General features: G+C 36.4%; 1 protein-coding gene across 1 annotated transcript; it reads right to left on the bottom strand.

Moving 5' to 3' along the window:
• Nucleotides 1-662: 662 nt before the first annotated feature.
• Nucleotides 663-10243, bottom strand: LOC141697296 (ABC transporter C family member 2-like). The gene is made up of 16 exons (XM_074501591.1): nt 9855-10243; nt 9507-9613; nt 9315-9408; nt 8555-8722; nt 8007-8120; nt 7286-7486; nt 7002-7100; nt 6742-6894; nt 6238-6620; nt 5181-5361; nt 4756-5079; nt 3717-4473; nt 3194-3315; nt 2156-2401; nt 1592-2021; nt 663-1110 (listed from the first exon to the last, which is right to left on the bottom strand). The coding sequence occupies exons 2-16, from the start codon at nt 9593-9595 to the stop codon at nt 1013-1015; spliced, it is 3459 nt and encodes a 1152-aa protein (XP_074357692.1). The 5' UTR covers nt 9596-9613; nt 9855-10243; the 3' UTR covers nt 663-1012.
• Nucleotides 10244-23619: the final 13376 nt, after the last annotated feature.

The following is a 23619-nucleotide window of genomic DNA, read 5'->3' as shown; positions in this document are numbered from 1 at the left end:
GTTCTATTTAGGCTATGCACACTAAATGATTTATAAAAAACTGCACCAAAGAAATTTGAAAGATTTTAATTATAAATATGAATAAATAAATATGAAATTTTATTATAATACAAAACTTTCTTTCAGAAAAAGAACTTATAACACTAAACATAAAATACAAAATAAATAATATTACCCTTAACTGAATTTATACAGGTGATTTTCAAAACAATGTGAACATGTCGTCGAAAATTATCTTATCAAAGCTTTATCATCCCTCCGTCCCTTGTTATCGTTTCTAAGGGAGTGTCTGCACATATTTTTAAATGAATCGAAAGTATAGTTTATAATTTTTTTTTAAAAAAATTCTTTTTAATAAAAGTTTAAATATTCTATTTTTATTAAAAAAAGAAATTTTTTAAAAAAAATTATAAAACTACACTTTATATTCATCTTAAAATACGTCGAACACTTTTTCAGAAATAATAATAATTGACTGCATAATTTAAAGAGGTGAGATTAAAGCTAATCTGCCTACGTTGGTTGGTGGGCCGGTCTTCAGAAACAGAGGTCATTAATAAAACTTGGATCTCCTTCGAGCACATGTTTACGCCTATCACTTTAATTATAATTTATTACGAATTCAATTATTCAACGGACTAATAAGCACCGACAAGGAGAATACATGAAGAATACAACTACCCCAAGGCCATAAATGAAGAGTAGAATTATTCAGCAGATCTTCGCCGATCTTCGCCGCACATTCCTTATCACCTAACATTTCATTTGCATTACAACTACTACACTTTGTGCTTGGTAGTTCTTGGTACTCCAACTTTGGACATTCACTTTAAGTCCAAAGTTGGAGGAGCTTAAGGAAACTTGACTTGTATAATGAAACTTGACTTGTATATTTTAAACTGTAAAATATATTATGTTCAGCAGCCTTAGAAGTAGTCAGTAGATTACATTCTTAAATGAAGAACAAGATTTTGTACATCAGCAGATTGCAATCTCCAGGATTATCTCTTAACTACATCTCAATCTGGTCCCAATTAATAGTGTTGTCTCCGAAATCGTTCGTTGAATGTTGAAGTCTGTTTCGACCTAACCTACTCATCAATGAAAGACCTGACAATTTGAGTTATAAGATATCATAGTTAGTTGCAGTCTGAATGTGTGTATTAGAGAATTGTAGTAGTGCAAGGTGAATGACGTCCATGCTCTTTTGGTTTCATGAATAGGAGTCCGGTAACACACCAGTCCCACATTGAACACGTGGCCACTTTGTACATGAAATAAAATTAAGTTAAACTATGAAGTGTACAAACAAAATAATGATTTTTGGGAGCACGTGACAGGCTCATGAATTATCCAAGTTGGTCGCATTTGAGACGAGGGATTATCTAGTGCTCGGATTCAAAATAGACCCAGATAATCTTCGCTTCCATCCATTTTTAGTTGGTTATTATTTTTTTTGAACTTTACCTTCCTTGTTCCTGTCCTGTTATCTTAGGCAATGTTAATAACTATAATGTACTGAGGATCACCTTCCTTGTTCCTGTCCTGTTATTTTACGCAATGTTAATGACTATAATCTACTGAGGATTACCTTCAACCATACTGTAGAGAGCTGACCACCATCCATCTCTGGGGACGTTGTACTGATCAAGAGTCTCTTCAATAACTTTGTCATGCTTCCCTTCAAGGACTGCTTGAAGAGTTATAACTGCATCCTTTGTTTTCTTGAGAATATTATCATCATTTTCTAGAAGTTCCAACTGCATGAGGTCATTCTGTGATGAAGATAGGTTAACAGCTACAGCAAACTGTGCAGCAGCAGCCCAACGTGATGAGGCTAGCAACTTCCTTTGCCCATCTAGTTGCTTGGTTTCATCTGCTCCTAATATGTTCTCACCTTTCACGCTTTGTACTAAACTGCGCAAGTATTGAGCATTTGCGGGCCCTGTGCTTTCAACCATCTTGGAGAAAGAGCTTTGTTCATTAAGAAGTAGTGCTTTAGGGGTATCACACTCCAGGACCTGATACATGCACATTTATCATTAAAACATAGCTATCCTGAACTGTGAAGAAAAAACAACAAATCTGCATTTTGGACAAATGTGAGTTGGTGCAAAACTAAACATAAAGTAAAGACACGAGAAATATTTCATACCTGACCCGCATCTAGCAAAAGAATTTGATTGCAATCAATAATTGTATTTAGTCGATGAGCAATAATGAGCATCGTGCAAAATTTGAATTCTTCACGAATGGTTTTTTGGATTAGTGCATCAGTCCTAACATCAACAGCAGCTGTTGCTTCATCAAGAACAAGAACCTTTGATCTACGAAGCAATGCACGAGCAAGACTTAGTAGTTGTCTCTGCCCAACACTGAAATTCTCCCCTGCCTCCGATACCTTAACAAGTTGAACCAAAGATATAACTCTTAGTTGAAAAAAAGATAAAACAGGTTAGGTATAATACCAAGAACCTTCGAGTTCTCTGCAATTCAGATTGCTCAGACTTTGTCTTGAAAATCTGATGGTAGAATTATTATAAGTATATAAGAAACGACATAAGAAAATATATCTCACTGACGCACCTGTGGCCCCTAATCCCTTGTTTATGCACATTAAAATTGAGGAAATATTCGGAAAGGTAAGGTAAAAAAATTACGAAATAATTTTGCTGGAGTAACAGTAGGTATGGCATCTAATGAACCTTAAAAATGTTCTAATGACAGGATCTTCTTACGTAAATATAAGGCATAATCTCATGCAAGAAGTTTATGGTCTCATAAAAAAAGAATCTTATAATTTTGTGTTGTTCTGATTAAATGAAATGTAGAATAAAAAAAATATATGCTACATGAATTGACCTAGACTTTAGCAATAACCCTTAGTTCCACTAAGGTACAAATGTATTATAAACAGTTTTCCAAACTGACACAAAAGTTAAACTTCTTACCTACTGAGTACAAATGTATTATAAAGATTTTTTAAAGTACAAGAGATGGATTCACTGTCTTACCTACTGAGTAGTCGAAATTTAAACTTCTGCCCCATAGAAAACAAATGTATTATAAAGATTTTTTATATTCAAGATAAAATGCTTTGAAATACGATTGAAATGTAACACAACTTGTTCTGAAAAGTAGTGTACATTATCAATCCGATATATTTAAAACACTCGGTTTTATGCTTAAATACCTCTGTGTCCAGCCCCAAGGAATTCCTGCTGATGACATCCTTCAAATGTGCCCTCTCTAGCGATTCCCATAAATCAGCATCATTGTGTTCATCGAAGGGATCAAGATTGAATCTCACGGTTCCTTGATGAATAAAAACGACATTAGGAAAATAGACGCTCAAGGGCATAAGGTTTTTATAAAATATAAAACTCCTCAAAACATATCCTCCTAAATTGATTAAAGACTCAGGTATCACCCACCACCCCTAAAATAATTTATAGGCTTTGCTGCTGAATATGATCAAAATACCTGTGCTTTGCACATGCTATATGTTTGTATTAATATAAAACATAAAAGTCAGTCATAGAATGGATATGCTTAGAGTGTCATCCTTATGTTCTGCAGAAACATGATTTACTGTTACCGGAAGGTGCCACTGTCAGGGCCGAACTGACCCAAGTCCATTATATTTTGGCTTCTTCTGTTCTGCAGAACTTTCTGACAACACAAAAAATAAAACAGATGACTTCTTATAGGTTTACCTGAAAATAGGATTGGCGCCTGTGGTATAATACCAAGAACCTTACGAAGATCTGTCAATCCGAATTTTGAAACATCATAATCATCAATCAAAATTCTTCCCTTTTCCAGTTCAACAATTCGAAATAAAGCATTAAGCATGCTGGATTTTCCTGCTCCTGTCCTTCCTACTATCCCAACCTTGTCAGTTGGAGAAATTGAGAAGGACAATCCATGCAATACTGGAGGAAGTTCAGGCCTATAACGTAGAACAACATCCTTAAATGTGATTGATCCCGAGGTAGGCCATCCAGGAGGGGGGCGGTTGTTTTCAATAATAGATGGACCCTCTGGAGACAGCTCTATATATGTGCCGACACGCTCAACAGCATTTAAACTATTCTCAGCTAGACTTGCAAGTCTCAGTACAGCAGTCAATAAGCTTGTAATATTTAATGCATAACTGAGAAGCAGACCCATTGTAGAGGCGAAAGCCTCCTGGTTTGCTGCCCTTCCATTCTGCACAACAGCAAATGTTGCAGTAAGCCAAATCATTACTCCCCCTAAAGTTTCCAAGCGAATGGCCAACCAACGATTTCCACTCATGTTCACAAGAGTAAACCTAATATTATTGTCCATGGAGTCTGCGTTAATCTTGGCCATCCGATCATAGGCTTTATATGCACGAATAGATGACAAGCCATTTAATGCTTCTCCAAACTGGGCATAAACAGGAGATCTGGTAATAGAATCTAAGCGCTTCACTTCACGCGCTGTACTCTGCAAGGTCCAGTGTGAAATTTTGATTACTTGAGGAAGAAAAATGATGTCTTACGAGACTTCTTGGTCATATCTATGCACCAGAATCCAGATATAAAACCCTTTCACTTGATATGAACATTATATATTAATATCGATAAGTTGGTTTAACAGGATTATAACATCAAGAGAGTGATCACTTGATATGATGTGCAAATATCATAATCAATCATGTCTAATGATACTACTTTGCTCTAAAAATAGGAAAGAGAAAATTATTTTACTGAAGAAATTTTTATGTACCTGAAAATATAGATAGGCCGCATAGAACAAGAGTAGAAGTGGCAATATAGCCCACAATGACATAGTGCTTAGTATCCCAATTAACACAAAAGTTGAAATGAGCTGGGACACTTGACCCAAAAACATATTCACAAAAGGCCCAACATTGCGGTCAATATCACCTAGATCCTTCGCAAACCTATTGATAATGCGTCCAAGTGGGTTGGTATGGAAGAAGACCATTGGCACTCTTAGAATAGAGTTGAGCATAGCTTCATGCAACTTTCGGGATGCATAAAGGCTTGATAAGATTATCCCAAATGAATTTGCCAATGTCACCAAAACCTAACCAATTGTAAGAAGAAATTCAATTGATGCATTTCTAACAAAGACAATTGCAAATTTTATATTTTATTAGGAGGATCCAGATTATATGTAAATCATACCTGACCAAGCGACAGAAGTGAATATATCAAATTATAGAAGCCAGGTCCATATCTCTTCGGGCTACTTGCATCTGTCCAAACACTTAACCATGTGCTACTCATAACTCGCAAAACTTCTGTTAGGACATAGCACATTAAGAGTATCATAACTACCCACCACCCTCCTAATGCATTTTTATACCTGAGAAGTAAGAAAAGATAGTACATAGATGTAGCGTTTACGTCTTAAATGTCGAAAGGATACTAGGTAAAGATATATGTATGATCACCAGCCAACCCAATCAAGAAAAAAAAATGCTATGGCATGTAGGAATATTTGAAGTTTGACGACACGCATAACAAAGATTGAATGATGTATTCGACATTTTTAATCATCAGAAATATATCGAGGTAAATTCTTAGTTTTAGGAAAAAGCAAATTAAGAAAACCAATTATGTTTACTTTGCAGATGAGTAGCTGTAGTATTGTAGAGGTTGATTAAATAGGTGCATAACTGAAAAAACATAGCTGTCGAAACCTAGTCTATAACAAATGCAATGACTGGGATGCAACTTGGTTTAGTTTAGTCTACAACATAGCGCTGGTACACTTAACCATTGTGTTAACCTATGTACGCATATCTCATCCACATGTTCCAACAAAGCTTAGGCCTACTGAAATATGGAATTGCAGATAAATAATTACACGAATTGAACGAATCTGTAATGATTATAAACACATAATTTTAGTGTTAACTACATTTAATGGTTTATAACCAACTATAAACAGTCCAAGATTAAAGACTAGATGTCTGCCACAATGATCTGAAGTTCTTTAAAAATAAACTTTGCATCAGATTTCTTCATTAGGAATAAAACTACCCTCGTATATAATGTCACCGAATTATATTAGATTCTTATATCAAGGAAGTTATCCTAAAGAACTTTATAATAGAAAAGTAAGTGGTCGTTGCAGGTTGGTCCATCAGAAGCAGCCTAAATACGAAACACAAGTAGCAGACTGAAAAACACACAAAAAGTCCAAAATTTCTGAGTAGAAGAATTAGTTACTGCTTACCTATCCAAAACTTTCCAACTGACTACTCCTGTTTCCCGTTCTTCTTGTTTGATAAGTATAGATTTTCCTTCATTTTTCTTTGTCTGGCTTGCATCCTGAGGAACCTCGTTTGTTTCACCATTTACAATAGGTTTTGAAATTTTATTATCGATGTTCAAGCCTTTTTCATTATCTTCCACATATTCTTCCAGCTTCCCGGCATTTTCCATTAGCTTTTGGAACAGTTGTCCATTGTTCGACAGTTCCTCAAAAGTTCCTTCCTCTTTCACCTTTCCTTCATGCACTAGAATGACTCTGTCTACTTGTGAAAGAAAATGTAGTTGGTTTGTGACAAGAACTCTTGTTTTCCCTCTCAGTTCTTCCTTGATGCATTTTTCAAAAACCTGGAGATGCAACAGCAGTATTATCAAGATATCAAAAATTATAATAGCCCAGTGTTGTAAACCATGAAAATAAAGTAGCACCACTTAACTCATTACTTATTGTTATCAAATGTAAAGCTACCTGTCGAGCCACATGAGCATCCAGAGCACTTAAAGGGTCGTCAAAAATATAAACATCTGAATCGGAATATACAGCCCTAGCCATCGATACTCGTTGCTTTTGCCCTCCACTAATATTAATCCCTCTTTCGCCAATCTCAGTAAGATCACTCCCCTGTACAAGAATTTGACGGTCAAACAATTTGTTCATACTGAAAAAAACAATTATTTCATATGACATTAATAGCATTAGCAGCACAAGAATGTTGTATTAGCACCCACAGGAAGCAAGTCAAGGTCATGCCGCAATGCAGTCACATCTATTGCCTTTGAATACCTTGTAGGATCAAATGCAGATCCAAACAAAATGTTCTGCCGTACCTGAAACATTAGATGAACACAATATTATAGATGTGGTTGTCACCTCTCACGTGATTTTATTGTTTCACATACTTCTTACATAGGATGGAAGCTATGCCGAATATTGAGAATGAATGAATTTATTAACCGGTGGTTTCCTGACTAAAGAAATTAATTGATACAACAGAAAAAGTGGTTTCACTCACTGTAGCATTGAAGATCCATGATACTTGGGGAACATATGCAACTTTTCCTCTAATAACAACATTTGTATCTCCAAGTGGCGGAAGCTCTCCAAGCATCGCTGAAACAAGTGATGTCTTTCCTTCTCCAGTACTACCAACAATTGCGACAAGAGTACCTTGCGGTATATCCAAATCAATATCCGACAGCGTCAGCTCCTCTGACTGGAAAAAGAATGAACAACAAGTGTCTGTAAATCTAAAGCATATGCTTGAACAATTCCAAATGACATTTGTTGTGTGGAATTTTTTTGTAAGATTCTATTATTAGTAACATATGCAACCAATATTGTATAAACTATGAACAGACAGGAGACGAATATCTAAATTTAAGCTGATGGCTTGCACTCTAAAGTTCCAAATCTTCCTCATGTAGCCAGAAGGTACCATCCAGCTTGCTAAATTGCAATGCATCAAATGTCATCTCAGTGTTCTCTTTATATTTTTTGCTTTGCGAATCTTGAACACAAAGAATAAGGATATAGTTTTGTATGAACAGAATTTTGTTCTGTATATTTTTCTTATAGTCCTGGAAAAATTTTACATGGGTTTGTGGTCCAAAGTGACAGTGTGCAATTAGGAGCTATATTCTCGGGATTATTTATGAGAATAAAATTCTGAATAAATCAAGCTCTTAGTCTATGGCCAGAAGTTTTTTCTTGTTATTAAATATGAAAATTTTAACCTTTGACTCCCAAGAAAATGAACCATTCTTGATTGAGACTGCAGGAAGTCCTGGTTCTGGAGGTGGGTTTGGCAAGAGAATTCTTTCCTCAGCCAAGAGAAGTTCCTCCAGTCGCTTCAAAGATAAAATAAAAATCTCAAGTAACATTCTACCACTAAAATAACATGCCAGCGTATAGAAAATCACCCAGAAATATTCTACCACTAAAATAAAATGCCAGATCATTTGTAGTAATTGATTTTTTGACCAAAGATGTTGTAACAGAAAGTACTCTAAGTCATTCATAAGCAATCATATTAACATTGGTAACTCATTGCTATTACTTTCTGAATAAAATAAAAATATTCACTCAAGTCATATATATAAAAAGAAAAAAGGAAATATATTAACAAGCAAAAATGACAACAATGATTAGCAAGTTTTGGATTGCTATCCTGAATATTAACAATGATTATTTATGTACAACCAGTAACATGCTATATTAGGCCAGAAAATGTATGATATCGGTGTAAAAATATATCATAAAATAAGGGAGCACAAAACCAAACCTGTGTTATTATATTTGGAAGCATGAATAGTGGAAAACGCAAGACTGCAAACAATGAAAGTGATGTAAATGCCTTTGCAGGTGTTAAGTCTCCTCCAAGTAAAGAAAACAATCCAAATGACACCACAATGACGATAATGGGAATACTGTTCAGAATAACCCTGTTGCACTGAAATACAAGAATAAAGAGTATAAAAGTTTTGATCAAACCAAAGAAAAATGACAATTACATAATAATATATGGATACAGAACATTGAGCAGGCATAAAAATAAGAGAGTTACTAAACTAACTCCAGCAGAAAACATAACAATTAAGCATAACAGAAGAAGAATTAAACATATTAAATTAGGAATATGTAGTTTTGATATCTGAGAGACATGGATACTAGAGATTTTCATCATTGCATTTTGTGACAGTTGAAGAAACTAGTCAGGTTTTAAAAGAAGTGCAGCATGCTTTTCTGCTGCCCATGTTCATATGCACGGAATTGGAAGTCTATGACGCTAAGAATCATAGTTAATTTTCCTATCAACTTATGGGGAAAAGTATCGGGACTTAGAAAATGTGCTATTGGGAGCATAAACTTTGAATAATGAGAATACCGCCCATAACTTTGAATAATGTGGTTATGGCATATAAAGTCGATAGATATTACATTAATTTACATAGACCTTTCATTACGAAATGCCATAACTTTTAAAGACAGTGTTCACTTAATCAAATTTATACATATTCTTAAGAACTTTTTATATGGCATACCGCCCCAAGTAGTTGTGCTTTCCAAAACCATGCCAGCTCCTCACCACGAACATTTTGAACTTTAGATTGGAAGGTACTTTCCCATGCATAACATCTGGAAGGTTTTGACCCATAAATGAGGAAGATCCAATCAACTACAAAAATAGCACTAGCTAATACAAAAACAATGTACAAAGTACAAGTGAGTTATACTTCACAGTGTCCATGGCAGCCAGAATTTCATTCATGAGGCCGATTCTTTTGTCAGTACGTAGCAGTCCTTCCTTGGTCAATTTCTGCATTTTACTTATGACATATGTCTGTCCAGTGAACAAAATGTCAATTAAACATACCGTTGTTAGCATGCAAAGGGTGAACGAACGCGTAGGTGCACATACTTAGAAGTAAAATTGTAAATGAACCTAGGAATCAGGGTCAAGGAAACTGTAATGCTAAGTTGTAGAATTGAAAAGCAATCATGAGGAAAGAAAGAGATATATTAACACTTATAATGCACATTACACAGATCAATATAAGAACATAAGAAGTGAAGCAGCGCACCAAGAAGTGAAGCAGCGCACCAAGAAGTGAAGCAACACCAAGCTGTTGGTATAGAAGAACAAGCGAAATGGTGATACGGAAAGGAGCAGACCACAGAGCATGAAGTGACTGACAAACTTGCTGTCAAAAGAAAACAACCAATTGAATATTGCACCAACAAACTTGAGCATTTATAATTTCCCTTCTATTTAAGAGTAAATATATAGAATGATAAAAGTGCAAAGGAAAAATGCCCCAACACATTGAACTAGTAAACAAGACCATGAAAATTTAGTTCATTCACTTTCTGGATACTATATATGTTTCTCAAATATCTCTTATAGTGTAAAAATTCAGAGAACTTAAGCCAAGTAGACAAGTTGAACAATACATTATGCAAAAACCTTAACTACCAAGCATACATACACTCCCTTCTTAATATTAATGTAGTGTATCATAATTATAATCATGCAAATATATTACAAAAAAATCATCTGCGCCTATCTATATTTAAAAAAAAATCCCCGCAAGGTATAGGAACCAATTGCATCAAATAAAAAGCTACAACAATATGCATGCACAATCCGAGATGTAGAATCATGCCTGTAGTGATTCAGCATCAGTTGTCATGAAGTTCGTGACTTTTCCTGATGGAAACTTTTTGCGACTTTCATGTGTTAGTTTCAACGACTTTCTGAATACTGCAGCAATCTAAAGAAAAGACTAAAGTTTCTTAGTAGGCGCTAGAACAATTCAATGTAATTATGTAAAAGCCTGCCTGAAAGTAAATGATAAAAATGTTTACAGCACTGAGATATTTATTAAAACATTGCAAAGGTCAGGTAAAAGAAGCATTAAATTGGGAACAGAAATGACACATAAGACATAAGAAACTAAGAACACCAGATTCCTACATGTTATGCATGTTACGCTGACAGTCAGTGATGAATAATTACTCACATGACAGTCAGTGGGAAACGGTTTTGTGTTTTCATACAAGATGAAAAATTATCGAAAGTTTTGTCATTATTTTTTCTGTAATCCTTATCTTACAAACGGATTGTAAACTCTACTAGGGTTCTAGCACACGTAATTATATACTTTTCATTCCTAAAGTTAGTGTAGCATCATTCTCTGGGAAAGAGAAATATGGTGCTGTAAATCTACACGCTTCTTAGGAATTTCTTGTAATGATACTTTACAGTACTGACAATGTCATATTATTTCACAAATCTCTTTTCCTAATATTCAACGAGCACTGCACTTGATCGAGATGCCACATGTACTCTTTCAAGATACCAGATTACCTCCAATAAACAGACACCGCAGACTTGACTTCTTTTCTGTCAAAAATTCTACATTTTTCTGTCAAAAATCCTACCTAGTCAGCACGAGAAAATTCTACTCATATGTATATCCATGATCTCCAAAAAATATACCAGGCCATGTCTCAAATACCAAAACGTTATAATAACTGGGTGGGGATGTGACGTTCGTGGAAAGAAATGAAGTTCAGATACCAGGCGGAGTAACTATAAGGTAGTTCAGTGTGTCAACCTGTCGACAGTGTCCTGGATTTTTAGTAATTATGCTCCTTTGTTAGTTAGATTTTGACCAGTATTTATGGGCGAATTAACAGGGCTTGACCCAAAAAAAATATTTATTTCATTAAGTAAATTTAAGGCATACTTCATTTGAGAGAGAAAAGTTACTTCAAGATCTAGCTACCTCAAACCCTAGTAAACATTCTAATCTACCCAAATCCTAGGCCCTCAAATTGCTGCTTTAGATAAGAAAAAAAACTCTTTTATCTCCGTTGATAAGTAAATCGTCCATGTAGACCACCAATAAGATTCTTCCAGAGGAACTTTCATAGTGAAACATAGAATAATCACATTCAAAACCTATTTCTTAAAAATCATTTAATCTGAGAGTAAAAATAAAGTATACATAAAATTATATGTTTCATGATATATTAAATAGTGAAATGGGAACTGACCTCTAAGAGTTTGTTCAAAATCATCGGGCCAACAAACTGGGAAAGATCATTACCAATCTGTAAGTTGTCCCAACCAGAACAATGTCAACCGATTGAAAACAACAGATGATAGTTTAAATCTTCCATATTACATCAGATCTTGATTATAATAATCCATAGAAACTATATTCACTTAGATTTCCGGAAAGATTGATATATGTGAACTTGCAAGTATAGGTTGCATGATGATACATGTGTAGCACTGGTGTGTGTGTGTGTTCGCACGCTCGTTTGTATGTGATGTAGATAGATTTGGATAACTACCTTCCATTCCATCCAAACAAGAATCTGATCACGTCATACAGGCTAAATACATGATGGTTCTCATAATAATAATAAGTTTGTAGCTTTAAGATTATTCATCATTTCATTAGTGCAAGGTTAAGTAACACATTGTTCAAATTTATCACAGACTGTTCGATTGGCACCTACTGGATAATATGTTGACATGTCTCTCCGGACATATGTCTTCTCTATTGCCAGGAAGTGTTTCATATTCACCGTTATCTTCAGACTCAGTTAGCACTGGAACGTAGGCAAGGTAAGGATCCAAACTGGGAACATATACAAGCAACACTACTCCCAACAAAACCTACAATAAAGGAAAGGCTGAGATTAGGTTAATTATACAGGAAAGAGATGAAAATTGTTGGAAAATATGGGTATAAGTCCCATATTGGTAAGTCATATTTTTGAGCATTATGACTAAAAGATGTGTGAGATATGATGATATTCTCTTAATAATGGAAATTATTATTTTCCATTAGAATTTGGCTCAAATATTATGGCATAAATTAATTTGATTTTGTTTCAGATTAATTGATATGGTGTATGTCTTGATATATTTAATTTGATTCTGTTTCAGATTATTTATGGAATAGAGTAGCTTGCAAGTATTACACCGATTCCATAATTAATGATATTTAATTATGGAAAAGAGTAGCGCACAAGTCTATCTACACCTATATAAACACCTCTAAGACGTTAGGGTTAGACATACCAAAAACATATTCGCCTCTAAACACAAATCTCTCTCTCTCGGTGATAGTTTCGTGCCCGTTCAAGCTCGCTGAAGGTGCTCGTTATCCGTAACGCCGCCGCTACCTCGTTTTATCCTGGGAGGCTATCGACTCGCACATACGGTGAGAGGCGAAATAGCTTTAAGGAGACAATTTCAACTGGACTCGAGGATCTCTCTTCTGTTTATATCTTTTCTTCCTCCGTTTGATCTCGTTTACTCACGCACACACTTGTTTGATTATTTGTATTAATCGCAGATTGTTTTCACAATCTTAAAGCTATTATTTTATATACATCTGTGACTAATACATCTATATCTGCTTGTTTTGTTGAGTAACAGATCGATGGAGAACCAAACTGTGAACAATTCGATGAACATGACGGCTGATCCCAACGCACAGATCACTGGATCTGATGGGGTTCACCAGCAGCCGATTAACCCTAACGCACGGATCGTACGATCTGATGGGGGTCAAACGCCTGTTGGACATGTGCCTTCGGGACATGTGCCTGTGGGACACACTGTCATTGGACAGTTTAGTGTTCCTCTTGGACAGATATCGGCAGGATTCACTCCTCCGATCATACCTGCGGTGCCTACTGGTGTGCATACACCTGTAGTACAGACGCACGTACCATCTGTTCCACCCGTGGTGCCTGCTGCACCTGTTATGCCAACTGTGCCTGCTGCACATGCTGAAAAACCTGAGAAGTTCAACGGAACGAACTTCAAACGTTGGCAACAAAAGATGCACTTTTATCTGACCACGTTGCATATGGATCGCTTCCTTAAGGAAGAACCACCGTTGCTCACTGCTGAGAGTAACATGCAGACTGTGTATGCTGCTGATGCTTGGAAGCACTCCGACTACATCTGTCGGAACTATGTGTTAAATTGTTTGTCTGACTCATTGTATAACGTATACAGCGCGAAGCCAACAGCTAAGGTCTTATGGGAGTCACTTGACCATAAGTATAAAACTGAGGACGCTGGGGCAAAGAAGTGGATTGTTGGCCGCTTTCTTGATTATAAGATGGCAGACTCTAAGACTGTGGTCAGTCAGGTGCAGAAACTGCAGGTGATCATTCATGACATTCATGCTGAGGGAATGGTCATAAGTGAGTCTTTCCAAGTTGCTGCTGTTATTGAAAAGCTTCCACCTGGATGGAAAGATTTCAAGAACTACCTTAAGCACAAGCGAAAGGAGATGTCTATGGAGGATCTTATTGTTAGACTTCGTATTGAAGAAGACAACAGAGGGTCCGAGAAGAAAGTTAACGTTGCCACTGAGAAGGCAAACATGGTGGAGCATGCTCAAAGCTCCAAGCCCAAGAAGGCTAATTCTGGTAAAGGGGCAAAGCTGGCACCCAAGGGAGGGATTTCGAAGTCGAAATTTCAAGGGAAGTGCTACAACTGTGATAAAGTTGGTCATAGGTCTTCTGACTGCAAGAAGCCCAAGAAGCCCAACAAGAAGAAAGAAGCAAACATGGTAAAGAATATCTCCAAGGAGATGGGTGACATAGACCTCTGTGCTACGGTCTCTGAAGTGAACCTGGTCGGTTCTAATCCACGTGAATGGTGGATTGATACTGGTGCTACTAGGCATGTTTGCTCAGACAAGGCGGTTTTCTCTAGCCTCAAAGCTTCCGATGCTGGTGAGAAGCTCTACATGGGGAATTCAGCAACTTCTACCATTAAGGGTGAAGGCACGGTGATCCTGAAGATGACCTCTGGGAAGAATCTGACTTTGAAGAATGTACTTTATGTGCCTGATATTCGCAAGAACCTTGTGTCTGGTGAATAAGCATGGCTTTCGCATTGTAATAGAGTCAGATAAAGTTATTTTGTCTAAGAGTGGTATGTTTGTAGGCAAGGGTTATTTAACTGATGGGCTTTTTAAGCTCAATGTAATGTCCGTTAAGGACGATAATGAAATGAAGAATTCTTCTGCTTACTTGCTTGAGTCTCCTAATTTATGGCATGCTAGATTAGGACATGTAAATTATGACACTTTACGATGTTTAAGTGCAAAAGAATACATACCTAAACTTACTATCGATCCAAAACATAAGTGTGAGACTTGTGTTGAGGCAAAATTAACGAGATCATCATTTAAACGTGTGGAAAGGAACACCAAAGTGCTAGACCTAATACATAGCGACATATGTGATTTAAAATTCGCTCCAACAAGAGGAGGAAACAAGTATTTTATTACATTCATTGATGATTGTACAAAATACTGCTATGTATATTTGTTGAAAAGCAAAGACAAAGCTATAGATAAATTTAAAATCTATAAGGAAGAAGTTGAGACACAACAAACTGAGAAAATCAAAACGATACGAAGTGATCGTGGAGGTGAATATGTTGAACCGTTTGGGGAATTATGTTCACAACATGGTATAATCCATGAGGTCACTGCACCATACTCCCCTCAGTCAAATGGTGTGGCTGAAAGGAAGAATCGCACTCTGAAAGAGATGATGAATGCGATGTTGTTAAGCTCTGGGCTCCCACAATCGATGTGGGGAGAAGCCATCTTAAGCGCAAATAATATTTTAAATATTACGATGCACAAGAATAAGGATTTAAGTCCTTATGAAATGTGGAAGAAAAAGAAACCAAGTTACCAACACCTAAAAGTGTGGGGGTGCCTTGCAAAGGTACTAATCCCTACACCGAAGAAGGTGAAGATAGGTCCTAAGACTGTGGATTGTGTCTTCATCGGATATCCTCCACACAGCACTGCATATCGGTTTCTTGTTCATGAATCCAAGATTCCTGATATTCAAAAGAATACCATTATGGAATCAAGGAATGCCTCATTTTTTGAGACAATGTTTCCCTGTAATCCAGGAAACCAACAACCTACGACGTCTAAACGATCTCATGAGTCTGTAGATGACGATAATGAGAGTGACGAAAGTGAAGACGAAAATGTGGGGGTAGTGAGAAGGAGCAAAAGACAACGAACGGAGAAATCCTATGGGTCTGATTTTATGACCTATTTGCTCGAAGAAGGTGACCCAAAAAATTATAAGGAGGCGGTTACCTCACCTGATGGGCCTATGTGGAAAGAGGCCATTAAGAATGAAGTTGATTCAATTATGCAAAATCATACTTGGGAATTAGTGGACTTGCCAACTGGTTGCAAACCATTAGGTAGCAAGTGGGTTTTCAAGAAGAAGTTGAAAACTGATGGCACTATTGATAAGTATAAGGCCAGACTTGTAATTAAAGGATACAAGCAATAAAAAGGACTTGATTACTTTGATACATATTCTCCTGTAACGAGAATAACGTCCATAAGGATGATGTTTGCTATTGCTGCAATGCGTAATCTAACTGTACATCAAATGGATGTGAAAACAGCTTTCCTAAATGGAGACATAGATGAAGAAATCTATATGGAACAACCTGAAGGGTTTGTTGTCCCAGGACAAGAAAGGAAAGTGTGTAGATTGGTGAAATTATTGTATGGTTTGAAACAAGCGCCTATGAAATGGCATGAAAAATTTGATGAGGTCGTGCTGGCCAATGGTTTCAAAATCAATGAATGTGATAGCTGTGCCTATTACAAGGATAACGAGAACAGCTATGTCAAGGAGAATGACAATGGCTATGTCATGATGACACTATATGTAGATGATCTACTTATTGCTGGAAGCAATGATAAAGTTATCAAATCTACAAAGGACATGTTGAAATCAAGGTTCGACATGAAAGATATGGGACTAGCAAATGTTATTCTGGGAATTCAAATTTCTAGAACATCAGAGGGTCTCGCATTAAGTCAGCCACATTATGTTGACAAGATCCTTGAGAAGTTTCTTAAGGATGACTTTGAGAAAGCTAGGACACCTGTGGATATGACTTTGCACCTTTCCAAGAACAAAGGTGTAGTTGTTTCCCAATTGGAATACTCGAGGATAATTGGTAGTCTGATGTACCTCATGAGTTGTACAAGATCAGACATTGCATACTCAATTAGCAAGTTGAGTAGGTTTACGAGTAATCCGGGAGCTGATCACTGGAAAGCGATTATAAGGGTACTAAGGTACTTGAGGGGAACTCGAGACTATGGACTGCACTATGGCAGATACCCAGCAGTATTAGAAGGATATACTAACGCAAATTGGATATCTAGCAAGAAAGCACTTAAGTCTACGAGTGGCTATGTGTTTACATTAGCTGGAGCGGCAATATCATGGAAATCCTCAAAACAAACGGTGATAACTCATTCCACGATGGAAGCTGAGTTTGTGGCACTAGATAAATGCGCCGAAGAGGCTGAATATCTACGTCAGTTTCTGGAGGATATTCCAAGATGGCCAAAACCTGTAACTGCAATAGGGATTCACTGTGATAGTCAATCCGCTATTGGCAGAGCACAGAGCACGATGTATAATGGAAAGTCTCGTCATATACGACGACGACACAGTTCCATTAGACAATTGATCTCAGCCGGAATTATCACTATTGACTATATATCGCGGATCCACTAACCAAAGGGTTATCAAGAGAAGTGGTTGAGAAATCATCGAGAGGGATGTGCCTTAAGCCTATTGCTTAACGACATCATGGTGGACACCCAACCATTGCTGACTGGAGATCCCGAGAACTTGGTTCAATGGGACAACTAAATCATAATGACCAAATCACTGTGGGGGTAACCCCTGGCCTGTTCCTATGATGAGGAAACAGTGAGACCCGTAAGGTACGAGGTTAAGCTTTGAGCTTTTAATGATCTTTGATGAATACATGGAGCTCAGGAGTGAACGCATGGAATTCAGTTGAGTAAACGCGGGTTACTCTATAAGATAAAGATCACCTATGTGGGAGAGAAGTGGGGCCGCTTCAAAGGAGAATTGCGAGGCACAATTCTTTAGAAACTTCTGCAGAACCAGGACGATGTTCCATGGCCAAAATGGACATACTCATGAGAGCTGAACGAGTCAGAAACGATATAGTGATAAGTATATCATCGTTTACATAAACGGTCGAACAGTTCAAGGACAAGCACGTCTACTGTCTACTAGTAAAGTCGGTATGCTTACTCGAGCGAAGGTTCAAGGAGCATTCTCTACCTATCGTATGCTATATCTGATCGAAGAAACTATCACCAAGTCAAACTCCGTGTCTGTCTGTCTGTCTGGTGTGTGCTACTAAGATCACCAATCTCACCCATGTGGGGGATTGTTGGAAAATATGGGTATAAGTCCCATATTGGTAAGTCATATTTTTGAGCATTATGACTAAAACATGTGTGAGATATGATGATATTCTCTTAATAATGGAAATTATTATTTTCCATTAGAATTTGGCTCAAATATTATGGCATAAATTAATTTGATTTTGTTTCAGATTAATTGATATGGTGTATGTCTTGATATATTTAATCTGATTCTGTTTCAGATTATTTATGGAATAGAGTAGCTTGCAAGTATTACACCGATTCCATAATTAATGATATTTAATTATGGAAAAGAGTAGCGCACAAGTCTATCTACACCTATATAAACACCTCTAAGGCGTTAGGGTTAGACACACCAAAAACATATTCGCCTCTAAACACAAATCTCTCTCTCTCGGTGATAGTTTCGTGGCCGTTCAAGCTCGCTGAAGGTGTTCGTTATCCGTAACGCCGCCGCTACCTCGTTTTGTCCTGGGAGGCTATCGACTCGCACATACGGTGAGAGGCGAAATAGCTTTAAGGAGACAGTTTCAACTGGACTCGAGGATCTCTCTTCTGTTTATATCTTTTCTTCCTCCGTTTGATCTCGTTTACTCATGAACACACTTGTTTGATTATTTGTATTAATCGCAGATTGTTTTCACAAAAATTTAAAATGACATATCCTAATCAGTATTTTACTATAAACAGTTAAGATTTGCAGAACAACGTTCTGTTCAAATAAAAAAACTTTTTGACAGAGGTTTGCATACAGTCGATACATTAAACATTTACCTTCTGCAATTATATAGCATAATGACAAGCCTGCAGCCAATCACGCAACTTCGTTACGGGCCAAATCAGAAAACAAAAATAGAATACGGAGTGTTATTACCTATCCATATATTGTACATTCAAAAGCTAAGACAAGTAATTATATTCTAATTCCGAGTCATACAACATTCATGTTAGAATATAGATCCGATTGGCCCTTCCTCTAACACCTTAAGGTTTTAGATGAGCTGATTACTCAACATGGTATTAGAGCTTAGGCTGGCAGGAGGACTAAGGTTCGATTAAGATGGGCGCCCTTGTACCACTCTTCGACCCAAAAATGGGCTCTCGAGTGAGGAGAGTGTTAGAATATAGATCCGGTTGGGCCTTCCTCTAACCCCTTAAGGTTTTAAATGAGCTGGTTACTTAACACTCTAACTATTCAAATATGAATCCTGTTTTCTGAACCATGTCTAATCTTCTATTGACTGACACTCAACTGGTAGTGATGTACATGAAGTTCCAACAATTTCGGTGCCTCACTTAGCAACTATAACATGGTCAACACATGAGTTACTACTGTGGCCTGGCCTTATTGTGACAGTTTCAACATTCTCCTAAACTTGAAATATGTCAAGACAGTTATCTTACATGTACTCAGATGGACAGCACGGTTACTCTAAACACTCAAACACAGTTTATCGACTTTTGTATAGAGTAATAACAAACTAACAATATATTATAAGTTATAACAGAGTTGTGTTCAGTGTAGACCACTCAAATCTTAGACCCTTACACCACTTGTATTGTTCTGCACTAAATACTGCAGTATTATACTTTGTACTGCACTCTAATATAATGCAATATTATAAGCATAAATATATGCATAAATAAAAATTTGTAGACCATGAGCCTTTTTTTATGAAACTATGGGTGTTCTTATTAGTGCTAACTTCAGTAACAATACATAAGAATTCTATACTCAAACTCAAGTTACAAGAATCTCATGATAATATGTCAAACAGCACATTGGTTGTCTTCTAGCATCTTTTTCACGCAAAAGATACAGAATTTGAAAATACTGTTTGTAGGAGCCATTGTAAAGTTTTAAAGGGAAGTTACACCGAAAAACTAACCGTTCATAAAAGTCTTTTACTGACCAAATCAGATTGAGCATCACAGCGTCCCCCAGCAAAGCATAAATGACTCCAAACCTAACAAACCAACGGTATAATAGAACACCAGGCAAGTGACTTGATAATTAGGGTGAGAATCTGCAAAAACGTGGTATAATTTAATGAGTAATTACTACTGTGTTGCTTTCATGCTAGGTATCCATGCAAAAACAGGCAAAGGTGAGGTCACGAGAAGCATCTGAAGGGGATATTGATTCAGATATAAGGGCGATAAATTAAGCAAAATGAAAAAAGTCCAGGAGGACGGTGAAGGCAATACTGTCGTACAAAATAACATTTTTAAATTTTAATATACTCAACTTACCAAAATTAGATTTGAATATTTCAGAAATATGTCTATAATATGTGGCAGTATTAAGTTCTTGATTTTATTAATAAAATGGTGTGTTATTTTAGTTTCTAACTGAGATACTTTTAACAGACAAAACCATGAATATAAAACATTATAGGGACAGGATTTCCCACCTCAAATGGCACAAGACCATTTTGTCCATCTAAATTTACTGCAGATATACTCGTGATCAATCTAAACAAGGGTTCAGTAGTGCAGTAAACAGCCAAAAGTCCCAACACGTAGTTATAGTAGTTCGATCTCAGGTGAAACCTCTGAACTTTCAAATCTTTCTTGAGTCTCCATATGCGATACAAGCACAGACCCATGGCAAGTGCATAAGAAAAAAAGATCACCACAGAGTCTACACAAGGTGTATATATTCCAAATGCATTTTCCACTGCGGTTGCCCACACCCCATCTGCCACTGGCTGACAATACCAATCAAATGGTTTTAAAGCCATCCTTAGTTACTGGTGCAGTTCAATATCACCGCTATGTGTTACAAAAGAATTACTCTCCCGAAGTTCTATGCAGTTGTAGACTTGTATTTTACTGCTACAACGTTGATTTAACAATTCCTCATGTTAACAAAACAAGATTCCTGGAGAGACATGATAATGATAAGTTCAGAATTGTGATATTAGTAACTAAAAACATAAAGAAGTAGTTATAGAAGTTATTAGATACAAACACAAGTACACAACCATTTGACAATAGGAGGGAACCAAACGTTGAATTTCATTTTTATGAGGACTCTGTTAGAAGCTAACTTGATACAGATGACAGGTAACTTAAGCATTTATCATATATCAGACCATGCATAAGTCCTAACTAGTTTGTTTATTGCTTTTTAACCTCTTACAAGAGGAAGAAAGCACCTAAATGTACCTTTTGCCACTACAAGGAAAACAAGCTTCAACAACGGTTTATGTCCGTTGTCTGATACCCTATTTTTCCGTTTGACTATTGAGCCGCCGTCTGTTAGTTGGATCAGACAACGGCTAAAAAACATTGTCTGAGATTATACAGACAATGATTATGGATTAAGCCCGTTGTATTACATCCAGAAAAGATAACGTTTTTTGCTTGTTTTCGTCGTAACAAGCGACATTACTCAAGGGTTCTCACAAACTCAGAAAACCGTTGTGTAAGGTATAACATTAAAGCCAATCCTACAACACTTATTGTTGTATAAACGTTGTTGTGTATTCAGATAGACAACAAAAATGAAATTGAGCTCGTAGAACTCTTGTAATAAATTTCTACACACAACAGTTTTGGATTTTAATGTATGGCATGATCAGATACATACAACTGTTTATTTGTCCAAACGTATTGCATGAATACCTTTGATACAATATCTTAATATTATATAGACAACGGTTTACTAGTGTTGTGAGAGTTAATTTTGCACCAAAGTTTTGTGTTCGAAAGCATTGTTTTAGTATTAAAGACATGATATTTTAATGAAGCTTGGTTCTTAAAAGCGTTGTCTTACACAAAATATAACAAGTAATCAAATGAAATTAACTTTGCAAATCTAAACAAAAGTTCTAAAGTTAATCCATGATCGAAAATCACAACAACATAGTTATACAAAAGCTAAAAGCATATTGATATCACTGCCTTCATGAGTCTAAGATTTCTACTAAAAATTAAAGAAAATATAGAGTCTACAAGGATTTGATGTTGGCTACTCAGAGCTCACTTGGCCTTTTCAGGTTCTCTTCACGTCTTCCGCAAGAGCTATGTTGTCCTTGCAATATCATTATATCAGCAATTTCCCAATCTGGAGAAAACAATCTTCAAAATAAATCGACAACCACTCTTAAGTTAATATTCTTTTCCTTCCTGCATTATAAGAAAAACAAAGAACTGGATCTCTTAATATAAAGTGAAACCAAACCAAGACATAATAGAAAATAAACAAATGCCCATAGTGTCACCTGGCTCACTTCCATGAAGAGACTGTCAATGTCCTGCTTTCTAAAGATACCACCTTTCCTCGCAGTTTCTCTTGGTGAAGATTGGGAGGTCCTGCTTGTAACAGCTTCATCTTTTCCTTTTTTGTCAACCTCCTTTTTCAAATCATCTATCCCGACAATCTGTAGAGAAAGTCGAAGTACACATAAAATTCACTTAAAATAAGATTGACAAACTACATGCTAGGTTCCCAAAATTTCCAAATAAAAGGAGGCCACAAACATATACAGAAGGCAATTTGTAAACCAGGGCACATAGATTTGTAAAGTAATCCATAATTATGCTTCTTTTTTTGTAAATAGTTCAGCTGCTTTGTAGCTAGCTGATTACCTAAAAATAGTTTCAAAAACCCTTAAACACGGCTCTACAAACTGTTTTCTGGAAACTAGCAATGGTTGCTATAATTTCACGTAACTGTTAGCATAGAAGTCATTAGTTCAGTCACTAACCAAACAACAGTCTAGTCAGTGATTGAATGCTGTTTGAGTCCAATGTCTAGTTCTTGATAGCTTGGTTAATCTATGCATGTATATAAAACAAAATGATTCACGCTTACTTACCTTCATAATGTAATCCACAACTAGACCTGTTCTCTGGTCTCCCAATGCAATTGACTAGAAGAAATAATACAGTGGTGTCACCGTGTCAGAGAAACCGTATATACTTAAACAAGAAACTACAGTATCTAATTAAGAAACTTTCGACCGCTAATACAAACCTTCACGAAAGTATCAAGATCATCATCAGGTTCTATTCCAAGATCCTTTTCTCTTCTCAAAAGTTCCATTAGCATATCTGTATCAAATTCTATATGGTTAGATTCATGATCTAAAATTTACAAAATGAAACTAATCGACAGATAAAAGATAAATATATATTCAAAATCTACACAATTTTCTTTAGGCTTACCTTGCTTGAATCCAAATCCTTGACACCGTCCTGAAAGTTCAAGAGTCTCCCTCACTGTCATTTCAGCAGTGTGCCGATCCCGTTGACTGACATATGCAAAAATCCTTTGGGCAACAAACTCATTTAGTGTATGCCCATTATAACTGATTTCCCTGGTTATAACGAGTGCTTCAAAAAGAATGCCTCACAATCACATTAAGTATCCATTGAAATCCCTAATTTTTCTAGCACTTGCAACCAGAAAACACTAGCATTTCAAAAGAAAAAACATACAGCAGTGTTAGGAATATATGTGCATTAGTTTGATGATATGTTTAACAAAACACTTAAGTAGAAATTCAGTGTCTGTAGCCTCAAC

The sequence above is a fragment of the Apium graveolens genome, chromosome 11 (assembly GCF_009905375.1).
Source record: "Apium graveolens cultivar Ventura chromosome 11, ASM990537v1, whole genome shotgun sequence".
Taxonomy (NCBI): Eukaryota; Viridiplantae; Streptophyta; class Magnoliopsida; order Apiales; family Apiaceae; genus Apium; species Apium graveolens.
This window is presented reverse-complemented; position numbering and strand designations above follow the sequence as displayed.